This window comes from Parambassis ranga, chromosome 4 (genome assembly GCF_900634625.1).
Source record: "Parambassis ranga chromosome 4, fParRan2.1, whole genome shotgun sequence".
NCBI lineage: Eukaryota > Metazoa > Chordata > Actinopteri > Ambassidae > Parambassis > Parambassis ranga.
Genome location: NC_041025.1, coordinates 8,981,984 through 9,001,511, shown reverse-complemented (window position 1 = coordinate 9,001,511; position 19,528 = coordinate 8,981,984). Strand labels below are relative to the sequence as shown.

The following is a 19,528-nucleotide window of genomic DNA, read 5'->3' as shown; positions in this document are numbered from 1 at the left end:
TTAAATCCAGCTTTCCTTTTGATTTGTTACAGTGTTTTGTTGAGCTTTTTTTGACACATGCAGTCACATTAAAAATTAATACTCATTTAAATGCCCCTTTTTCTTGAATGTATTATGGGACATTGTGATTTCAGTTTAAGTTTGTGGCCTGAGGTAACTTCAGTATTAATGTTAACAGGGTCAGTGGTTGTTGACCTACATGCAAAGCTGTGCAGAGCCCACAAACACATAAGATAACAACAATAGATGAGGAAAGAAAGAAGGAGAGTACAAACATCCGTAACATATCTAAGGTGGATGCAGTGAATCATTCAGCTCTTTACATGTATTATTTCACTGCCATGTGCTGCTCCATAACTGTTATTGAACACTCCTGAGTGAAAACAGGGGAAGAAGAGGAGGCAGAGTTGTTCAAAATTGTCATGGATGCTGAGGATGAAAAAACATGTATACTGCCATATGAATGCAGAACTGTTTGTTTGTTCTGTATTCCTCATGAAGGTGGCAGGATCACTGGGCTAAACAACAGCTGTGGTAAAAAAGCACACTGTAGCTATCCACCAACTGAGTTTGAGCTGAATAAAGTAAATGTAAAATCACAATAAAATCCTAGCATAACTGAAATATATTGGATGAAAATAAAATAAATCCAACTAACTTTGAATATGCTAAAAACCTAAACTGCAAAATGAACCCATGTTATTTAAACTTAAGAACACAGAAGACAGACGTGAGGTTTTCTGGATCAGATCTATGTGACCTAAGCCTTTCTTTGTGCTATGTGACAGTTTGTTGGACCACAGAAGCCACAGTTTGCAGCAGCATATCTTAGCACTCATGTGTCGGCAATCACACTTGTGAAAATTATAAACTGCAGTCTTCATAGCACAACTGGCCAGAAATAATGATGATGCACGATTTAATGAGACAAAGATTATTTTTGACTGTAGTTGACTGTAGTCATATTACAGTCTTAATACATTAGACTTACAATATAGTTTGAGTAGTTGGATATTTGGTGTTTACAGTACTGACAGTAACAACACACAACACACAAACTTTAAAAACACACAGTTTAAAAAAAGAAAGAAAGAAAACAGGATGTAATAAACCGCAGTGGGTTGTGTGTTTCTTGTTTCCTTAAAAATGGCTTTGTGAATATCTTTGCTCCAACTGGAAGCATTTTTGGAAAAAAATTAAGTCCAGTCACATGTGTAAGAGTAACCAGCAGTTTATTATCATTCTTTAAATGGCAGATTATTACATACTGTATCTTACAGCTCTTACATTTTATTCTGGTTCTCTTGTTTTATATGCATATGTAGCCACAATGAACACAAAACATCAAGCAAAAGCAGAATCTTGATGGACCACAAGCACTGATGTTAACAGCGTGACTAATGATTCTTTCGTTATTCATCGGACAGCAGTCTAAACACATCATTGCGTTTTGATGTGAAAGCGGTTATGTTTTTTGAAGAAAATTACTAAAAAAAAAATGTTGCTACATGTTCCTCCATGTATGCTTTTATGGATTTATGGTCGCTATCACAGAAGGAAGTCTAGCTCAAAAAGCAACAAAGTCACTAAAACAAAGCAAAACATTCACAAAATGCCAAATATTGTGTCACATTTAGCATTTCTTTTTCTTCAAAATGTCATTGATCCAGGGGAGGAACTTGGATATGTCGGTGTAAACATTGGGCCGAGCTGGGTAGTCACACTTTTCTTCTCCAAAGGAAACAATACCGGCTGCCACCCCATCACACACCAGAGGGCCACCAGAGTCACCCTGTGAGGAGGAAATAACTGATTGTTGTTGTTTTTATAACATATATTCTCAGTGGAAAGTTAAAGACATACATCACAGAATCCTTTGGTTGTGTCATATCCACCAGCACAGATGACTTTAGGAGGAAGCCAACGCCACACAAATTTACACTTCTCCAGGTCAATGACGGGCACGTCCACAACCTGCAGCTTATTGACAGTGTTACCCCCGGTTTTTGTGAGACCCCATCCAGCCACGGTGCACTTTTTGTTTTCTTTCAGGAATTTTGGATGAGTTGGAATTTTGATTGTCTTGATATTTTTCCCCAGTTGAGCTTTCCTGGACAGCTGGAGACGCAGAATCATGAAAAACACAACACTGTCTTTTAGTTCAGCAGTCTGCAGTAATAAGATCTCACATGAAGGAACTGGTCTGTTTTGTAGCTTATACACGTTTTCATGTAATATTGACTGATATGTTTTTCCATATCTGTAAGCACTGTGGGTGTATGGAGTGAGTGAAATGTGTCTCTGGTTTGAAGCAGGTTTAAAGTGTATATTTTTTTGTGTGTTACTGAGGCAGATCGGGGCCCTAATGTGTTCTATAAATGTAGTGTGTTACCTTTCTATGTCACACAATGCTGTGACATTAGTTTGACCATATATTATAGCGTACATATTCCCCTGGAACAGATATGTACTCACTTTGACGAGCATGATGTCATTCATCACTGGGTACACATAATCTGGGTGGACGCACTCCTTCTGCACTCCGTACACCATTGTGTCTTCATCAATCTTGTTGAGATCGTGGGTGCCCAGAATGACTGTCGTCCTGCATGAATGATGACAGAGAAAATGTGTAAGTTGTTTATATAAATCAAAGGTCTCTGCAGTAGAGTACAGGCCACTCACAAGCCAGCACAGTGTGCAGCAGTCATCACGAAGTCCTCACTGATCAGAAACCCTCCACATGTGTGTTCACTGTCCTGCAGATGTGCCATGTACTGCATGGTGTTGTTCTTAGCCCTGTGACCATTTATGATTTCAGTTCCAAAAGCTGAAACGAAATAAGTCAAATTAACAACAGACAACATTTAACATGTGTGTAAGAAAGAGATGATGCAATCTTACCATTTTGACCCAGACAGATCAGAACATGGAACAGCAGGAACTTGATCAGTGGGTGCATTGTGACTAAAGGACGAGCACAATGGTGTCTTTCTGCAGAGCAGTGCACCCTTTTAAAGCTTTTTCTTGTTGTCCAACACACCGCCTTCTCTATCATATCTTGAAATTTCCTGAAATTTTTTTAAGAATATGTGAAGGGGCCGTATGAACTTTCTTTTGTTATTGTCATATCACAGAACCAGCCCACCAACCAACTCAAAGTCGTTGTCTCTTATCATGTAGGATATTTCCACTTGTTTCATATTTTAATATTGTTTAATATGTTAAGACCAGTAAGTCTGCAGGTTATTTTTAACTTTAACTTTTAATTTTTTGAACTGTTCTTAAATGTAACTTCTTATATATTGTTGTATTCTATTCTGTTGTATTCTGCTGCTGTAACATAGAGACAGCAACGAATCAATGAAGTATAGTAAAGCATTAGTGCATGCTTTTAGTACAGATGACATAAGTCATGATGGAGTGAGTCATCCACCATCAACCTGTATATGTGCATTGTAGTACAACAGAATCATCTCTGGACATGATACAACTTTCTGGTTTTGTGACCTTGTTGCAAAAATTGTGTGTCAAAATGTTCCAGAAACGTTCAGAACTTTGACATTATGCTTTCACTTCTGATATCTGCGCTTCATCTGGAAGCGAGGTGTTTTTTTCTCATATGATTAATAAACAGGCAAAGTCACACGTGTAACAGAAACCAGAAGTTTATTATCAATATTATCATTCATGAATGACAGATTAACAACTGCATGAGAGCAGAGGGTGTCTGACAGCAGTGTAAATGTGCATAGTGGTTTGAAAAAAAAGCAACAAAGACTAAAACAAAGCAAAACTTTCATAAAATGTCAAATATGTTGTCACATTTAGCATTTCTTTTTCTTCAAAATGTCATTGATCCAGGGGAGGAACTGGGATATGTCAGTGTAGACATTGGGCAGATCTGGGTAGTCACAATTTGATTTGTTGTTAAAGGAAACAACACCGACTGCCACCCCCTTGCACACCAGAGGGCCACCAGAGTCACCCTGTGAGGAGCAGATATCTGGTTATTGTTATTGTTGTTTGGATTATATATTTTCTGTGAAAAGAATAAAGACATACCTGACAAATTCCTTTGGGTGTGTTATATCCACCAGCACAGATGACTTCGGGAGGAAGAGATCTACCCCACAGATTCTTACACTCTTTCAGGTCAATGACGGGCACATCCACGACCTGCAGCTCATCAGCACTGTTACCTGCAGTTTTTGTGAGGCCCCATCCAGCCACGGTGCACTTTTGTTTCGCTTTAAGGGGTTTTGGATTTTTACTTGGAAGTTTAACTGGTTTGATCTTTTTTTTGCCCATTTGAGCTTTCCTGGACAGCTGCATAGAACCATGAGAAACACAACAATCAACAAATTCAAGTAACAAGTTAAAAATCTTCTTGATGTATTTCTTATGCTATCCTGTTTTATGTACCATCCTGTAAACTGCTGTAAATTTGGAGGTCTGAAGGGATTGACTGACCCTTGGAGTCTGGCCCCAGTGGCCGCAGAGGGAACTGCATTTTGTGACATTTAGCATTTTTCAAGCAATTTGAGACCGAAATAGATGCAAAACACATATTGTGTACAAAAGCTATACGTAAACAACCGTCGAACTATGACAGCTTTGCCCTGAGTTTATTTTCCACAAGGCTACAAAGGAATAAACTGCTTTTTAAACCAAAAAAGAAGGAATGAGCGACACAGGACAAAAAAAAAAAAACACATGCGCACATGGGAGGCCTGAATGGACTCTGTATATCGCAAGGCACCACCTAGAGGTTGGGAGGACCGCAAACAAGCCAGATTAAGCCAGGTTGAGTGCGGACATGTGTGTGTGATAGCTAGATTTGAAAATAGGTCTGAACGTATCCAGTTTAAATACTATCCAGATACAATCCTACTCTAGCTGGATTAACTTTCTCCAGTGTGAACGAGGCCTAAATGAAGCTCTGTATATGTTATCAAGGCCCTGGTACTATCAGGTCATAAAAGCTGTGGTTTGTTCTAGTAATTTTTAATAGATACAGAAAAACACACATATTTCTGAGCTGCTTACTTTGAGGAGCATGATGTCATTGCTCAATGTGTTGTTGTCGTAATTTGGGTGTTGGCACTGCTTCTCCACACTGTATATCATTGTGTTTCTATCAATCTTGTTGAGGTTGTGGGTCCCCAGAGTAACTTCTGTTCTGCATGAACAATGACAGAGAAAGTGTTTACATTGATGTTTAAGTGATCTCTAAGTAAGATCTCTGCAGTAGAGTACAGGTCACTCACAAGCCAGCACAGTGTGCAGCAGTCATCACAAAGTCCTCACTGACCAGGAATCCTCCACACCCTCCTCTGCCTGTCAGACGTGCCATGTACTGCATTGAGTTTTTCTTAGCCTTGTGACCATTTATGATTTCATTTCCAAAACCTGACGGTACAAATGTAGAACCTTAAAAGAGACAACATTTCATTTGTGAATGAGAAAGAGATGCTGAAATCTTACCATTTTGTCTCAGACAGATCAGAACATGGAACAGCAGGTATGTGTGCAGTGTGTGCATCGTGCTAGAAGGACGAGCAAAATGGTGTCTTTCTGGAGAGCACCCTTTAGAGCTTCTCACAGGGGGGCTGTGGTTTCTGAACCCACAATGACCCCCCTCCCTCTTCTTGATATTTTATTTCACTTTATTTGAGATTTGTTTGTGATTTCCGAGCACCTGGTCTCATGTTAAAATACACACATAACTAAGTTACAATAACAGTTTTTGGGTCCAAATAGAATAATTCAAAAAGAGTAAATAAAACAAAAATATATGTCTGCCTGTGTAGAGTGTGATTTCCTGTAAAGTGTCCCACCTCAACCACATGTAAAAACTAGATGAGTAACGGAACACAAGGCGGTAGGTGTTAAAACCAGCACTCACTTTGTTACTTTTATAAAGAGAACCATGAGGTAAAGAGGTCTGAGAAAATAAAGACTATGTTAAGCTTTAACTGCCTGCTGTCCTGCACTTGTGTCCACAATCCTTAGAATCCTGACAGCCTTCACATGTGTGCTGCTGAGCACTAGGGGTGTAGAGAGTGTAAGGTAGGGGCCTTGATGCAGGGCCGGTTCTAGGCAGGCATGTATGAGTGGGCAGTCAGAAATGTGAAGGGGGCATCATGTGTACACTTCATGTTAAAGCACTTTTTTCCTCTGGTCTTATAGTGACAATATGTTCCGTGTTGAATTGGGTTGTTAGCTGTGTCAAAAGCCAGCCTGGAGAAGTGGATTGCACTTTGTCAGGCCTTTATCTTCAGACCTGTCCAACTTGTGAGTACCACCTGAAGACTAAGCTTCTACTGGTAGTACTGAGGCACGCAATCCCCCTGACCACTATAAGGTGGTCAGGGGAAAACTGAAACATAAACATTGAATAAATAAAATATCCTTAATCCAGATTTTATTAATCAACAACATAACATTTATCTGGATGGTCTCATTCTCAAAACCATTTAATCTAAAGTAAGTTTAAGTTTACAAAACTAAAAGGTAGTCTTATGAATACAAGTAACACTAACATAAATAATGCACAGCAGGCTATAGATCATGTAATGTTTTCTCTTTTTTATCATTTGTTTGTTTTATTTGTATTTTTTAAAGCACTCTACTCCTGTCCACTTTCAACCACAGTCTCCTATTTCCCTTTGCAAAAACTTTCACATAAAATGGATGCATTGCAGTGTCTGTGTCCTGCTAGAGCTGGAGTGGAAATTAAGTAAGCTGGCTTTGTAGAAACTGCAGTGGTGATCTGAAACAGAACAGTGTAGAACTACAGTCTGAGGCGGGGCTTTAGTAGGGCTCTGTCAGACAGCGGTCATTTGTCTTCAGTCTGTCACATTCAGCGGACATGGACACGTCTCTGTGCTTGTTGTAGAGCTGGGAGCATGCTCCACGAGAACAAAGAACGTTCTCCTCGCTCCCGAGGTGGCAAGAACAAAGTTCATTTTGGCGCGGAGTATTCACACTCCCCGAGATGCGTGTGTGCAGCTTCTTCAATGTCTTTCCTCTCCGTAACCACTGAAACCTGTCACTACACCGTTAGACTACGTGCTGACTCATTTGCATACAGACGCTGATTGGATGTTTACTCAGGGTGTGTGTGTGTGTGTGTGTGTGTGCGCTGCAGCCTGTGAATACACACAGTGGACGGACAGACACGCTAATAAAAAGTGCCCCTTCTTGCCGGATTTTTCCGCTACCGATGATAATTTTGTCAACGCGTAATATATTAAATTTGTGAGTATATTAACATGTGCTTTCTCAACGTCTAAAAATTTGATTTGACGGGGCAAGACATTTATTTGAGGGGGCACTGCCCATCTTGCCCCTGCCTAGAACCGGCCTCGCCTTGACGTGTTCTATAAGTACAGTGTTTTTCTTTTTATGTCACATAGTGTATTTTGACTGTAGTTTGATCATATAACATAACCTATATATTCCCCTCGAGCATGATTCAGCATGATTAGAGCATGATTGAAGGACGAGCAAACCTGATGACATAACTTAAACACGACAAGCCGTACTGAGAAAGGTTTCAATATGTAGAATCATGCAGAGGAGAGCAAACATCAGTGACTTTATCTAAGACGATGGAGTGAGTCATCCACCATCAGCCTGTATTGTAGTACAACAGAATCATCTCTGGACATGATACAACTTTCTGGTTTTGTGACCTTGTTGCAAAATTAGTGTGAGAAAAATGTCAAAATGTTCCAGAAACATTCAGAACTTTGTCATTTTGCTTTCACTTCTGATATCTGTGCTTCATCTGGAAGCATGTTGGTCTGTGAGGCTTTCTTTTCTCATATGATTTAAAAACAGGCAAAGTCACACATGTAAGAGCAACCAGCAGTTTATTATCAATGTTATCATTCATGAATGACAGATTACATACTGAATTGTACATCTTTTTTTTCTTTCTTTTTTTACATTAATTGGCTAATTTCACATAGTTCTCCATACATTTTATCGCTCTCTCTTTATTCATTTTGGTTCTGTTTATTCTGGTTCTCTTATTTTTGAACACAAAACATGCGAAGCAGCAACAGAAACATTGTTCTTTGGTGGTGCAGCTGTCTGAACTACAGAGACCATCTGCAAGTGAGCTCTGATGTTCACACTGTTACTAATTACCTTTTTTCATTATTCATCAAACAGCAGTCTAAATGTGCATCATTGTTTTGATGTGAAATTACAGAATTAATTTAAAAGAAAATCACCACAAACTTAAAGCGTTTACATTTTCCTCCCTGTGTCCACTTATGGTCGACATCACAGAGGGAAGTCTGGCTCAAAAAGCAACAAAGTGACTAAAATAAAGCAAAAATGTCAAATATTTTGTCACATTTAGCATGTCTTTTTCTTCAAAATGCCATTGATCCAGGGGAGAAACTTGGATATGTCAGTGTAAACATTGGGCAGAGCTGGGTAGTCACATTTTTCTTCTCCAAAGGAAACAACACCGACTGCCACCCCATCACACACCAGAGGGCCACCAGAGTCACCCTGTGAGGAGGAAATAACTGGTTGTTGTTGTTATTTTTTCATACCATATATTTACAGTGAAAAAAATAAAAGACATACATCACAGAATCCTTTGTTTGTGCTGTATCCACCAGCACAGATGACTTTAGGAGGAAGTCCATCCCACAGCTTATGACACTTCTCCAGGTCAATGATGGGCACATCCACAACCTGCAGTTCATCAGCACTGTTACCTGCAGTTTTTGTGAGGCCCCATCCAGCCACGGTGCAATTCTGTTGAGGTTTCAGGGGTTTTGGATGAGTTGGAATCTCAATCAGCTTGATGTTTTCCCCCAGTTGAGCTTTCCTGGACAGCTGGAGACATAGAATCATTCATCAGTCTTCTGTGCTATACACTTTATATACACACATAGTCATCTATCAGCATATTATGATTAAATGGGCCAACAGCACACAGCAGTCAGGATGACCAGATGTCGCAATCAGACAGTCACACAGCCTGTCCACCTGGTTTTGTCAGACACTGAAGTGCTGCTGGCCATGACAACCACTCTCCACTTTAAGGGCGAAGCATATAGTGGACAACGTGTCCTGGTTAACTACAAAATGTAGTGGTAATACATGCATGTGCTAATACACAATAAAAGAAAAAATAAAGAAATATTTTTTAATAATTTAATAATTATTTAATCTTTTTTGACTGAAATGGTTACCATATCTGTGACTGAGCACTGTGGGTGTATGGTTGTGTGTGTGTGTGTGATATAGATACTTTGCAGGGGAATTTTATTTTACAGATTACAGATTAGGATCACAGCCAAACTTTGCACTTAGTTTAGATGAGAAGTACAAAAAAAGATATTCTCTATGCTACTGAGGCAGAGGTTATATATGTATATATACAAATGCAGTGTATTTTTTATGTCACATAGTAGCCTACTATATAGTAAATTGATCATATAACATAGTTTACACATTCCCCTGGAACAAATATGTACTCACTTTGACGAGCATGATGTCATTCTTCACTGTCTGATCATCATAATATGGGTGGATGCACTCATTCTTCACTCCGTACACCATTGTGTCGTTTTTTATATACTTGAGATCGTGGGTGCCCAGAATAACTTCAGTTCTGCATGAATGATGACAGAGAAAACATTTAAGATGATGTTTATATAAATCAAAGATCTCTGCAGTAGAGTACAGGTCACTCACAAGCCAGCACAGTGTGCAGCGGTCATCACGAAGTCCTCACTGACCAGGAATCCTCCACATGCATATTCATTGGCATCCAGATATGCCATGTACTGCATGGTGTTTTTCTCAGCCTTGTGACCATTTATGATTTTAGCTCCAAAAGCTGAAACTAAAGAGTCAAATTAAAAAGAGACAACATTTGACATGTGTGTAAGAAACAGGTGGTGCAAGCTTACCATTTTGACCCAGACAGATCAGAACATGGAACAGCAGGAACTTGATCAGTGGGTGCATTGTGACTGAAGGACGAGCACAATGGTGTCTTTCTGCAGAGCAGTGCACCCTTTTAAGGCTTTCTGTAGATATCTAACAAACTGCGCCCTCTGCCATAGCTTCTCATGAGGTTGTTTATCAAAGGTGGAAAAAAAGTGAAGGGTTGATAAGAACTGGTTTCTATTTTCATATCACAGAACATATCAGAAAAGTCATGAACATAGCTTCTAGGAAGTAGTGTAAATACTAGCCATACATGTGTGTAGTTTTACTAGGAGTGTGTTGATCATTTGGAAGTTGTGTGTAAAGCAGTGAGTTGTGTTTACAGTTCAGCAAAAAGATGCTGTGAAGTGGATTATATTTATACAATTGCAAATTGTGTGTTACAAAAGTGCAAACTGAGTGTAAAGCAGTTTTTTTGTTTTTAGTTTTGTAAACTCAGTGAGTGATTTTGCTATAACTATTAATAGTTTTAGAAATTGTGCTATAAGAATCATTGTTAGTGTTTAAGCATTCAGAAAAAAACTGTATATGCAGCTAAGTACAGAGTATAAGTGTCACTATAATCCAATCAGAGTACAGTACACAGTATGAGCACAATATATGATGCATGGATACAAATCTGGAGCTATAAGGTGCTAAGTTGTCATGGTGATAAGGCAGGTGATGGGGGTCTATGTAAGCTCCATCCTGGTCATTGTAGGCGTAGTTCGGCTCCCCCAGGTCATCGGTGGGGGCGTGGTCTCTGCCAGCCAGCAGATTGGTCCGTTTCAGAGCGCGGCCTTCTCCAAATGCACGGTACAGATACACCGCCATGACGAACAGCGCCACCTGCAGAGAGGCGGAAACACTCAGTGTGATGGAGCTAGAGTAACATAAGGCTACCATCCAGACTCACTGTACGAGACAGCCTCTAGTGTGTGTGTGGGTGTCTGTGTGTGTCAGTGTGTCTGTGTGTGTCAGTGTGTCTGTGTGTGTGTGTGTGTCTGTGTGTGTCAGTGTGTCTGTGTGTGTCTGTGTGTGTCAGTGTGTCTGTGTGTGTCAGTGTGTCTGTGTGTGTGTGTCTGTGTGTGTCAGTGTGTCTGTGTGTGTCAGTGTGTGTGTGTGTGTGTGTGTGTGTGTCTGTGTGTGTGTCTGTGTGTGTGTACTTGTAAATATTACTTTGGGGGTTCTCTTCCCAAGGAGCCCACCAACAGTGAGGGGCCCATGCAGCAACCTCGTGGGGTCCAAAATCAACCACACACACACACACACACACACACACACACACACACACACACACACACACACACATGAGACACGCAGCCTACCGAAGGAGGACATTTGATAGGCTACTTCACTTCTGGCATTGCCAGTTCGAGACATGGGCCTATTTTCTTATTCCGCTTGGTACCAGCGGAGTGATATCAACGTTAATGTCAACAGCGACAGGTAGGTTTGCTTCATTTGACTCTTTCTGTGATTTTACGTCTTTCTCTGGACTCTGCCTGCAGCTGAGCTGCACTCATATATCAGCTACTTCTCGCTACTAACTTCTGTTGTGAGGTACTTATCAGTAACTTTTACTACAAATTGGTAGCTTCTGCTGTCGGCTAAAACTCGCTAGCTCCACATGCTAGCTTCTTCCACTAGATACTACTGCATCGCCTGCAGCTGAAGTGCAATTACATAGATTTATAGCTCGTATGTCAGCTACTTCTTCCAAATAACGTCTACTGTCTGGTATCTATCAATGCATTTTACTGTCGGCTACAAATCGCTAGCCTTTACTGTGGGCTAAAAGTCGCTAGCTACTTCCGTTAGCTTCTTCCGCTAGCTACTGCTGCACTGCCATATATGCACAGCAAAGCACATTAATCAGGAACAGTTCAATCAAAGCAGTCTGTAATATGAGTCTATGAATAGCATTTATTGATGTATGTAACTTAGTTTGCTAGGGATGTTTTTCTGGTGCACATGCTGTGAACTCCTGACTTTGTATGAGCACAAATGTGAGTAAACAGTGTTTAACCTGCTGGCTCACTTAGTGCCACATCAGTGTTCTGACAGTGGGTACCAGTCCAGTGTTACAGATGGAGAAGCATCATTTGACTACCTTGTACCTTTGGTATGGATCTGATGTTTCTCTTTTAATAATATTGTAGATACATTCAGGTTGAATTAAATTGGTTTAATATCAATATAAACCTCTGTCTCAGAGAGGGCATAGCTGTTTTCATTGGTACTATGGTTATCTATGTAATGATATGAGCCATAATGATCAAAAGGAAGGAAAGGATTCGGCCTGCTGAAGAAGCAAAGGTGTACATTCAGTCTTCCAGTGACAAGTCAGGTTGCATACAAACATTTATTGACAGTAATAAAGGTATGGAGTTGTTATTTTAGTATGATTATATGGTCTATAATTAAGTGTTGGCTCAGTATTTCTATTAAAATGCCTCTATAGGAAGAGGAGTGTTTGCAGCCCAGACCATTGAACCAGGGGCTTTTGTACTGGAGTACAGGGGTGAACTCATATCAGTGGAAGAATGCCAGTCAAGACACTACTCAGAGAAAGAGAGTACATTTCTGTATGAATTTGAATGGCAGAATCACCGCTGGTGGTAAGCAAATCACATGTTGTGTAGAGATTCAGGCAATTCTTATTAACTCATGAGTCAAATATTTTAAATAACTGATGGATGAACAAATGAAGCAGTGTTGACATGTTTGAGACATGAGAAGAGATTTATCTGTGTAGTGTTATCCTACAGTTTAAGTTGACCTCTGTGTTATGTGCTATTTAATGTTTTTACATTGTAAGTGTGTACATTTGATGATTCAGTATTACATGATTTCAAAGGTTCACTTTATTTCTCTGGCTTTTAGTATTGATGCATCCAAAGAAGATGGATCCCTGGGAAGATTAGTGAATGACAACCACAAATCACCAAACTGTGTAATAAAAAAGATAATAGTAAAGGACAGGCCACATTTGTGCCTCTTTGCTGTTCAGGCCATAGAAATTGGAACTGAAACTGATTTCAACTCTGGTGATTCCAAGTGGCCTTGGCGTGAAAAGGTGAGTTAGATTAAACATCTATCTGTGTGGTGTTTAAAGGGGTATTTATACTGTAGTGAGTTGCATTGTCTTATATATGCTGAAAAAACTTTCACATGAGCTAACTATCACTGCTAATCTTTAATCTGACTTCACAGGGCTCTAGAGTGCGACCATTTTGGGCGCACATGCGACCTAATTTCTCAAAGGTGCAACCAAAAAATATCAGAGGTCGCACCAGTACGACCAGCTGTAAGAGGGAGATACATTCTCCGCGACTCTCAAAAGTCTCCAACAACAGACACACATTGGGCTCATATCGTGGTCTGAACCAATCAGAGACGGTGAAGGGAGGGACCTCCGTGTGTGTATCTTTGAAAACGTGTCTGCTGCGGTCAGCAGAGACCGAAAATTCAGAAGAAGAACGCGGACATATGCTGCGCAGAGCGGATGCTGTGTGATAAAGCTTGTTCCATGCAGCACGAGAACAGAGAGATCTGTTCGTGTTCCCAAGGTGACGAGAACAAAGTCCGTTTCGGCCCGGACTTTTTAAAACGTGTGTGCAGAACTCATACGGCCCTCTGACTGCAGCGCGCACACAGAAAGACAGGTATTAAAGACGTTTCGCTGCAGAAACCGCAGTTTAAGTGAACATGCAGCGGAGGAGCAGGATTTGTTGCTACTATGCGGGTTTTGATAATTTGCTGTTGACCTGAATGAGTGATGATAACGAGCCGGTCATGTTCAGGGAGGGGGCGTGACGTGCTCGTAGCATCATAACAGACTGAACAGCAGGTCTGAGGACAGTGTTATCTGACCTGTGAGGTTCATCCATGAAGGCTGAGTCACTCTGAATGACAGCAGTCAGCTGGTTTTAAGGAGTTATAGAACATGGTTACATGACGAACGCCCATTTAAAAAGTATTGTTATTATCCTGCTATAGTGGAGCATTGTCTGCCAGTATGATGTCTGCATACAGCTAAACTGTAACAGACAGAATGAAGAGTCTGTCAGCTGGAGCTCAGCTTTAGAAAGAGAGGAGACAGAGGCAGAGAGGAAGAGAGGAAGAGGTGAGGAAGATGAGAGAAGAAGTACTGTAGCTGCATTAGAAACGTGAATCTCAATCACAGCTATTAAATAAATAAAGGTGTATATAATTTAAATAATTTTTAATTCCCATTGCCAGATAGATAAGTGAGGAGCGACAGCCAGAAAATACAGAGAGAAAGCAAACAGGGAAATGAAGAGTGCTGTAACTTTGAATCTTAATCATGGATTTCTGACAGGCAGACTTGTTGGATAGTTTGTCCATAATTTGAATGAGTACTATCGGTACATGTATTTGTTTATTTTTATTTACCTGTGTTCATTAAACAAGGTCCAAAGTCAGTTTAGGATGATATGTTATTATTAAGCCCGTTCATATTTCCTAGAGATCAATTTTTGGACCTCAGTATTTCTAAAACTTTGGCTACAGCCCTGCGAGGCCGTCAGGTAAACAGTAGATGTAGCTGCAGATGATGAGAGAAGATGAAAAGAACTTCTGCGTTAGGATAGGTGTCAAGTTAAGGCCTGATCCATAACATATATGGACAGCATTTAAAAAACAAACTGCTGTGTGATGTGTGATGCGGTGCACCTAACTTTTGTGCCGGTGCACCCAAGAAAAAAAGGTTAGGCGCACCGGTGCAACCAGTGCAAAAAGTTAGTCTAGAGCCCTGCTTCAGGTGACCAACAAGCAGGCTCCTGCTGGGGCAGCTGATCTGGGGATGTCCTCCACAGATCACACTTCACATGGAGATTCACACAAAGATGATGTCAGCACACAGGTAATGCAGATTCTTTCTTTTATGGCTGTGGCTGTGTACTGTCTGGTATCTTTGTTTAGATGGGAAGGTGTTTGTATTGCTTTTCCTGGTAAACGTCTCAGACTCACACACTCTGTGTTTCTATTTTGGCCCTTATGGGGCCCCTGGGTGCGAAGTGATTTTCACATCAGCATCACAACATCACACACTCCTTGTTTTCCATGTTTCTCCCGTATGGATGTAATTAGAAGTTATTTTACATCAGTACTGAAAAACCTGACAGTGTCAAACTGTAAATTATAATAAGCATAATTCACCACTTCCCAGTCTGTTGTATGTCTAATGCTGTGTTTATACTGTAGTCCATTGCAATGTCTTATATTTGCTCCGAGACATCGCAGGCTCACACACTGTGTTTCTATTTTGGCCCATGTGGGGTCCTCCTGACCTCTTCATGATTTGGGATGTTCTCAACTTGTGGGGCCTCTCTCACGTCACACACAATTTTGATCTTTCTAGCTTTGTAGGGCCACTTTACACCAAGAACTTGTACTTTTGATTTTCCTTATGGAGCTCTTTTTTACGATAGTCCAAGTATTTTTACTCCTAAATGCATGGTAGTGTCAAATCTCAGATTATGTTAAGCTCAACTCCCAACTATCACATCTAATATCTACAGGGTATTTAGTATGTGATCCATTGCATCTCTGATACTGTTAAGGGACTTGCTCATAACTCTTGTAAAAGGCATGTTACCAGATTAATTGTAAGGCAAACGTGATATGAAAAGTTGCTTCCACACGAGCCATAGACCATGCATTAATTAGCTGTTTGGAGAACAGTTGTCTTATCACTTACCTTTTTCTACGTTCATTTTTAAGGTATATTCTTTTTTTATTCATATTTAGTTTATGGTTTCCAAGTTTTCACTTGTGGAGTACTCTGATAGTGAGGATACAGATGAAGGCTGTGGCACAGACCACCCTTTGACTTCACACTGTAATGAAGTTGTTCAAAACAAAAGAATGACAGACATTTTGGTAAGCCTCAGATACATTAAATACATAATATTGACTAGAGAAGAATTTCAAAAACCTATGGATTTCCTTGATGTAAGGAAAGTCATGAACCACATCTGCATGTGTCTCTGTTTTGCAGAAAGATGCAGTGTCAGATGTTGCTAAATCTGTGTCTGACTCAGATAAGAGTGTTGTGCTTGAAACTGATGATGATTCAATAAAGATAGATTCAGTCTGCACTCATACAATGAAGCTGTTCCAAAGCTTAGGAGGACAAAAAGTATTCTGGTATGTGTTAATGGCCATTTCTCACTTTTCCCAATGTAATATTTTTTATTACATTAAGAATGAAATGATTAAAAATATCTTGACAACTGTTTTGCAGGTGGATGAAATGCCATGCTCCGATGCTCTCTATGATTCAAGTGATGATGACGATGCTCACCCTTCCACATCAAACTCTGAAATTGCTTCACAAAGGCCAAAGAGAAGTTGTTGGCACCCGGTAGGCCTTTTCTTTCCCCCTTCATTTTATAATTAAAGCGGACCAACAGAACACACATGCTTTTACAATCTTTATATTTGTTCTGTAGTTTGTAAAAAGCATAGGCATGGTATTTTGTGAATGATACATGTTAGGATCTATATTGACTTTACTGTACTGTTCTGATTGATTCCTTTTAGGGTTTTAAGAAATTCTGATATTGCAGCATATAACTGAAATGTAGATAGGTTGTCATACATGACAAACTAAGTGGAGGCTCAGTTATTAACTTGAGTTTTCTTTTTTCAAAAGTCTCTTGTAGAATCAGACAATACAAGCGGAGGTAGTGAAGAGGAGTATATTCCACATTTCAGGGAGGAAAGCACAGACAGTGACAGCAGCATGGAGTTGTCCATGGAAAATAAGAAAAAGGACAAAGTTGATTCTACAAGTCGGATGAGAACAAAGTCCTCCAGTCAGCCCCAGTGTGAGTCTAGGCAGTACGGAAGATTTGAAACAGAACCTGATTCCACACAAAGATTTCCTATTGTCACAGCACATGCTAATGAAGATGAAATGGTAGAAGAGCCATCCGTGTACGTTAATCCAGCTTTGAAAAAAGAAGATGGTTCTAGAAGTTATAACAAGAAACATCACTGCTTCTACTGTGGACAACAGGTTCAAAAAATGTCAAGACATTTAATTCGTAAACACCATGAAAAGGTGGAAGTTGTCAAAGCTTTAAGTTTGCCAAAAAACTCAAAAGAAAGGCGACTCCAATTAGATTATATCCGAAATAAAGGCAACTTTGAGCATAACATTGAAGTTTTGGAATCCCACAGAGGAAAAATGATCCCATGGAAACAACCAAAGAAAAGATGAAAGGACAAGAATTTACACATTGTGTGTACTGCTATGGATTGTTCACAAAAAGAGTGATGTGGCGACATTTTCAGGTCTGCAAATTCAAGCCTAAGGGTAAATCATCACAAGGTAAAACTAGAGTCCAGGCATTGTGTGCTTTTACTGAACCTGCTCCACTTGGACTTGGTGAAGCATAGTGGAAGTTCTTAAGTGACATGAATCAAGACAATATTGCAGTTGCAATAAAGGAAGACCCATGCATTCTGGAGTATGGGTGCAGACTCTTTACCAAGAATGAGAGGGTAACTAGCCAACACCAGCATATTCGACAAAAGTTGAGAGAACTTGGCAGACTGCTACTGGAAGCAAAAAAGGTTGCACCTGTGAAGACTGTCAAAGACCTCATAAAACCTGAACAGTACAGTCATGTTGTCTCTGCTGCACGATCCCTGGCTGGGTTCAATGATAAAACTGGCAAATTTCACCGTCCATCTCTTGCTCGCAAAGTTGGACACAGCTTGCGTTCTTTGGCCATGTTTATAAAGTCGGAAGGATTGAAGACAAAAGATAAACAAGCTGTCCAAGATGCTGATGAATTTGCACAGCTATACCAAGAAAGTTGGAAATTTGACATTGCAAGTCAAGCACTAACTCAACTTGACCAAACCAAGTGGAATTCTCCTCAACTCCTCCCATTCACTCAGGATGTCCAGAATCTCCATTGCTTTTTATCAGAGAAACAGCAGCAACACTTGAATACCCTCACCGAAGAGCCTTCACCCTCAAACTGGAAAGACCTTGCTAAAGTGACCCTAGCACAAGTTATCCTCTTCAATCGCCGGAGAGCGGGTGAGCTATCCAGAACGCCTCTGTCTGTGTACTTGTCAAAGGACATGTCAGAAACGCATGATGATGTGAACTTGGCCCTTACAGCTCTTGAGCAGAAGCTTTGCAAACATTTTGTTCGGATAACCATTGTGGGAAAAAGAGGAAGGAAAGTTCCTGTTCTCCTCACTCCTCTCATGAGAGAATCACTAGATGTTCTGACTGAGAAGCGAGAAGAATGTGGAGTGCTGGATGAAAACAGATTATTTGCTTTGCCACAGTCTGTCCATTATCTCAGGGGTTCTGACTGCATAAGACAGTTGGTGAATGAATGTAATGGCATAAAGAATCCAAAAGCACTAACCTCAACAAAGCTCAGGAAACACATTGCCACCCTATCCACTGTTCTGAATCTCAAGACAACAGAACTTGACCAGTTAGCTGACTTTCTTGGGCATAACATCGAAGTCCACAGAACACACTACTGGCTTCCAGAGGGCACCCTCCAACTAGCAAAAATAAGCAAAGTTCTTCTTGCAATGGAACAGGGACGCCTGGGAGAATACAAAGGAAAGAGTCTGGATGAAATTCACCTTGGTGTAAACAGTATACCTACTGTACTATATTTTGATACGTGACTGTTTTGATGTTGTCCATTTAACTGCTATCTAGGGTCAATATTTCAGAGTTGGATGTTTGTGTACTCTTGATTGATCTCTATCAATTACCATTTTAGAGACTGCTGACATGGAGAGGTGTTCACAAGAGGACGCAGAAGATATGGGTGAGGTTTTTTAACTGGCTGTGAATTATTCATTTGATCTAAATACTGGACTGCCTGTGGATTTTGCTTGGCCTACTGATTGCAAGAAGTACTACTTATTACACGTTGCCAAGCATCTTTTTTGAATAGAAAGGTCTGAGTAGTATTTGCATGGTTTTATAATGTAATCCTACCAGTTCATGCAGCCCTTATAGCCTATGTTCACATAGAATTTTTATTTAGCACGCTACAGGAAGCCATAATGGCAAAATGGAGAAAGTTACCATGGACTGCACATTGTGCTACAAAAACTGTGTCGACTGTTCTAGACACATTTAAGTATAGTATAATATTTGGTTATGTGCTTTAATAGAATATTTTATTCCTTTCTACATAGCAAGTCTGAATACTCATTCCTGTGGCACTCCAAATGTATTTGTAATGACTGTTTTATGCACCCAGATGCCAGTGAGGATCATGAGTTGGAAGCTGAGGACAACATGACATCGCTGCAAGAAGGTACTTCCACATTGTTGTTTTTCAATCATCTTTAAAAGACACACATGCCATATATTAAAACAAATCTTTGATTATTGTGAATTGCTTGCTATCACATATGCTGCTTCAGTAAACCTTTGCTGCATGCAGGCGCCAGTGTTCCACATGCACAGGGGTCAGAAGATGAGAGCACGGTGCCATCCCTGCTAGAATGTGCCTCCGCACCAAAGAGCCACAGTCGG

General features: G+C 40.2%; 2 protein-coding genes across 2 annotated transcripts; both read right to left on the bottom strand.

Moving 5' to 3' along the window:
- Nucleotides 1–1,215: 1,215 nt before the first annotated feature.
- On the bottom strand, nucleotides 1,216–5,555 carry LOC114434590 (transmembrane protease serine 9-like). Its single transcript, XM_028403912.1, has 10 exons — nucleotides 5,488–5,555; nucleotides 5,271–5,412; nucleotides 5,050–5,182; nucleotides 4,066–4,329; nucleotides 3,833–3,989; nucleotides 2,905–3,060; nucleotides 2,686–2,830; nucleotides 2,476–2,605; nucleotides 1,864–2,118; nucleotides 1,216–1,792 (listed from the first exon to the last, which is right to left on the bottom strand). The coding sequence occupies exons 1-10, from the start codon at nucleotides 5,543–5,545 to the stop codon at nucleotides 1,634–1,636; spliced, it is 1,599 nt and encodes a 532-aa protein (XP_028259713.1). The 5' UTR covers nucleotides 5,546–5,555; the 3' UTR covers nucleotides 1,216–1,633.
- A 2,396-nt stretch (nucleotides 5,556–7,951) lies between these two features.
- On the bottom strand, nucleotides 7,952–10,066 carry LOC114434128 (mast cell protease 3-like). The gene is made up of 5 exons (XM_028403092.1): nucleotides 9,948–10,066; nucleotides 9,730–9,880; nucleotides 9,514–9,646; nucleotides 8,611–8,865; nucleotides 7,952–8,532 (listed from the first exon to the last, which is right to left on the bottom strand). The coding sequence occupies exons 1-5, from the start codon at nucleotides 10,003–10,005 to the stop codon at nucleotides 8,374–8,376; spliced, it is 756 nt and encodes a 251-aa protein (XP_028258893.1). The 5' UTR covers nucleotides 10,006–10,066; the 3' UTR covers nucleotides 7,952–8,373.
- Between the last annotated feature and the right edge of the window lie 9,462 nt (nucleotides 10,067–19,528).

What these genes read in the sequence shown, in the direction of transcription:
- LOC114434590 (XM_028403912.1), bottom strand. Translation starts at nt 5,545, where the DNA reads ATGCACACACTGCACACATACCTGCTGTTCCATGTTCTGATCTGTCTG. An exon ending in GATCTGTCTGAGACAAAATG is followed by an intron (nt 5,413 to 5,487) that starts GTAAGATTTCAG and finishes TTGTACCGTCAG; the next exon opens with GTTTTGGAAATGAAATCATA. An exon ending in GCTGCACACTGTGCTGGCTT is followed by an intron (nt 5,183 to 5,270) that starts GTGAGTGACCTG and finishes TTGTTCATGCAG; the next exon opens with AACAGAAGTTACTCTGGGGA.
- LOC114434128 (XM_028403092.1), bottom strand. Translation starts at nt 10,005, where the DNA reads ATGCACCCACTGATCAAGTTCCTGCTGTTCCATGTTCTGATCTGTCTG. An exon ending in ATGACATCATGCTCGTCAAA is followed by an intron (nt 8,866 to 9,513) that starts GTGAGTACATAT and finishes CTATGTCTCCAG; the next exon opens with CTGTCCAGGAAAGCTCAACT. An exon ending in CAAACAAAGGATTCTGTGAT is followed by an intron (nt 8,533 to 8,610) that starts GTATGTCTTTTA and finishes TCCTCCTCACAG; the next exon opens with GGTGACTCTGGTGGCCCTCT.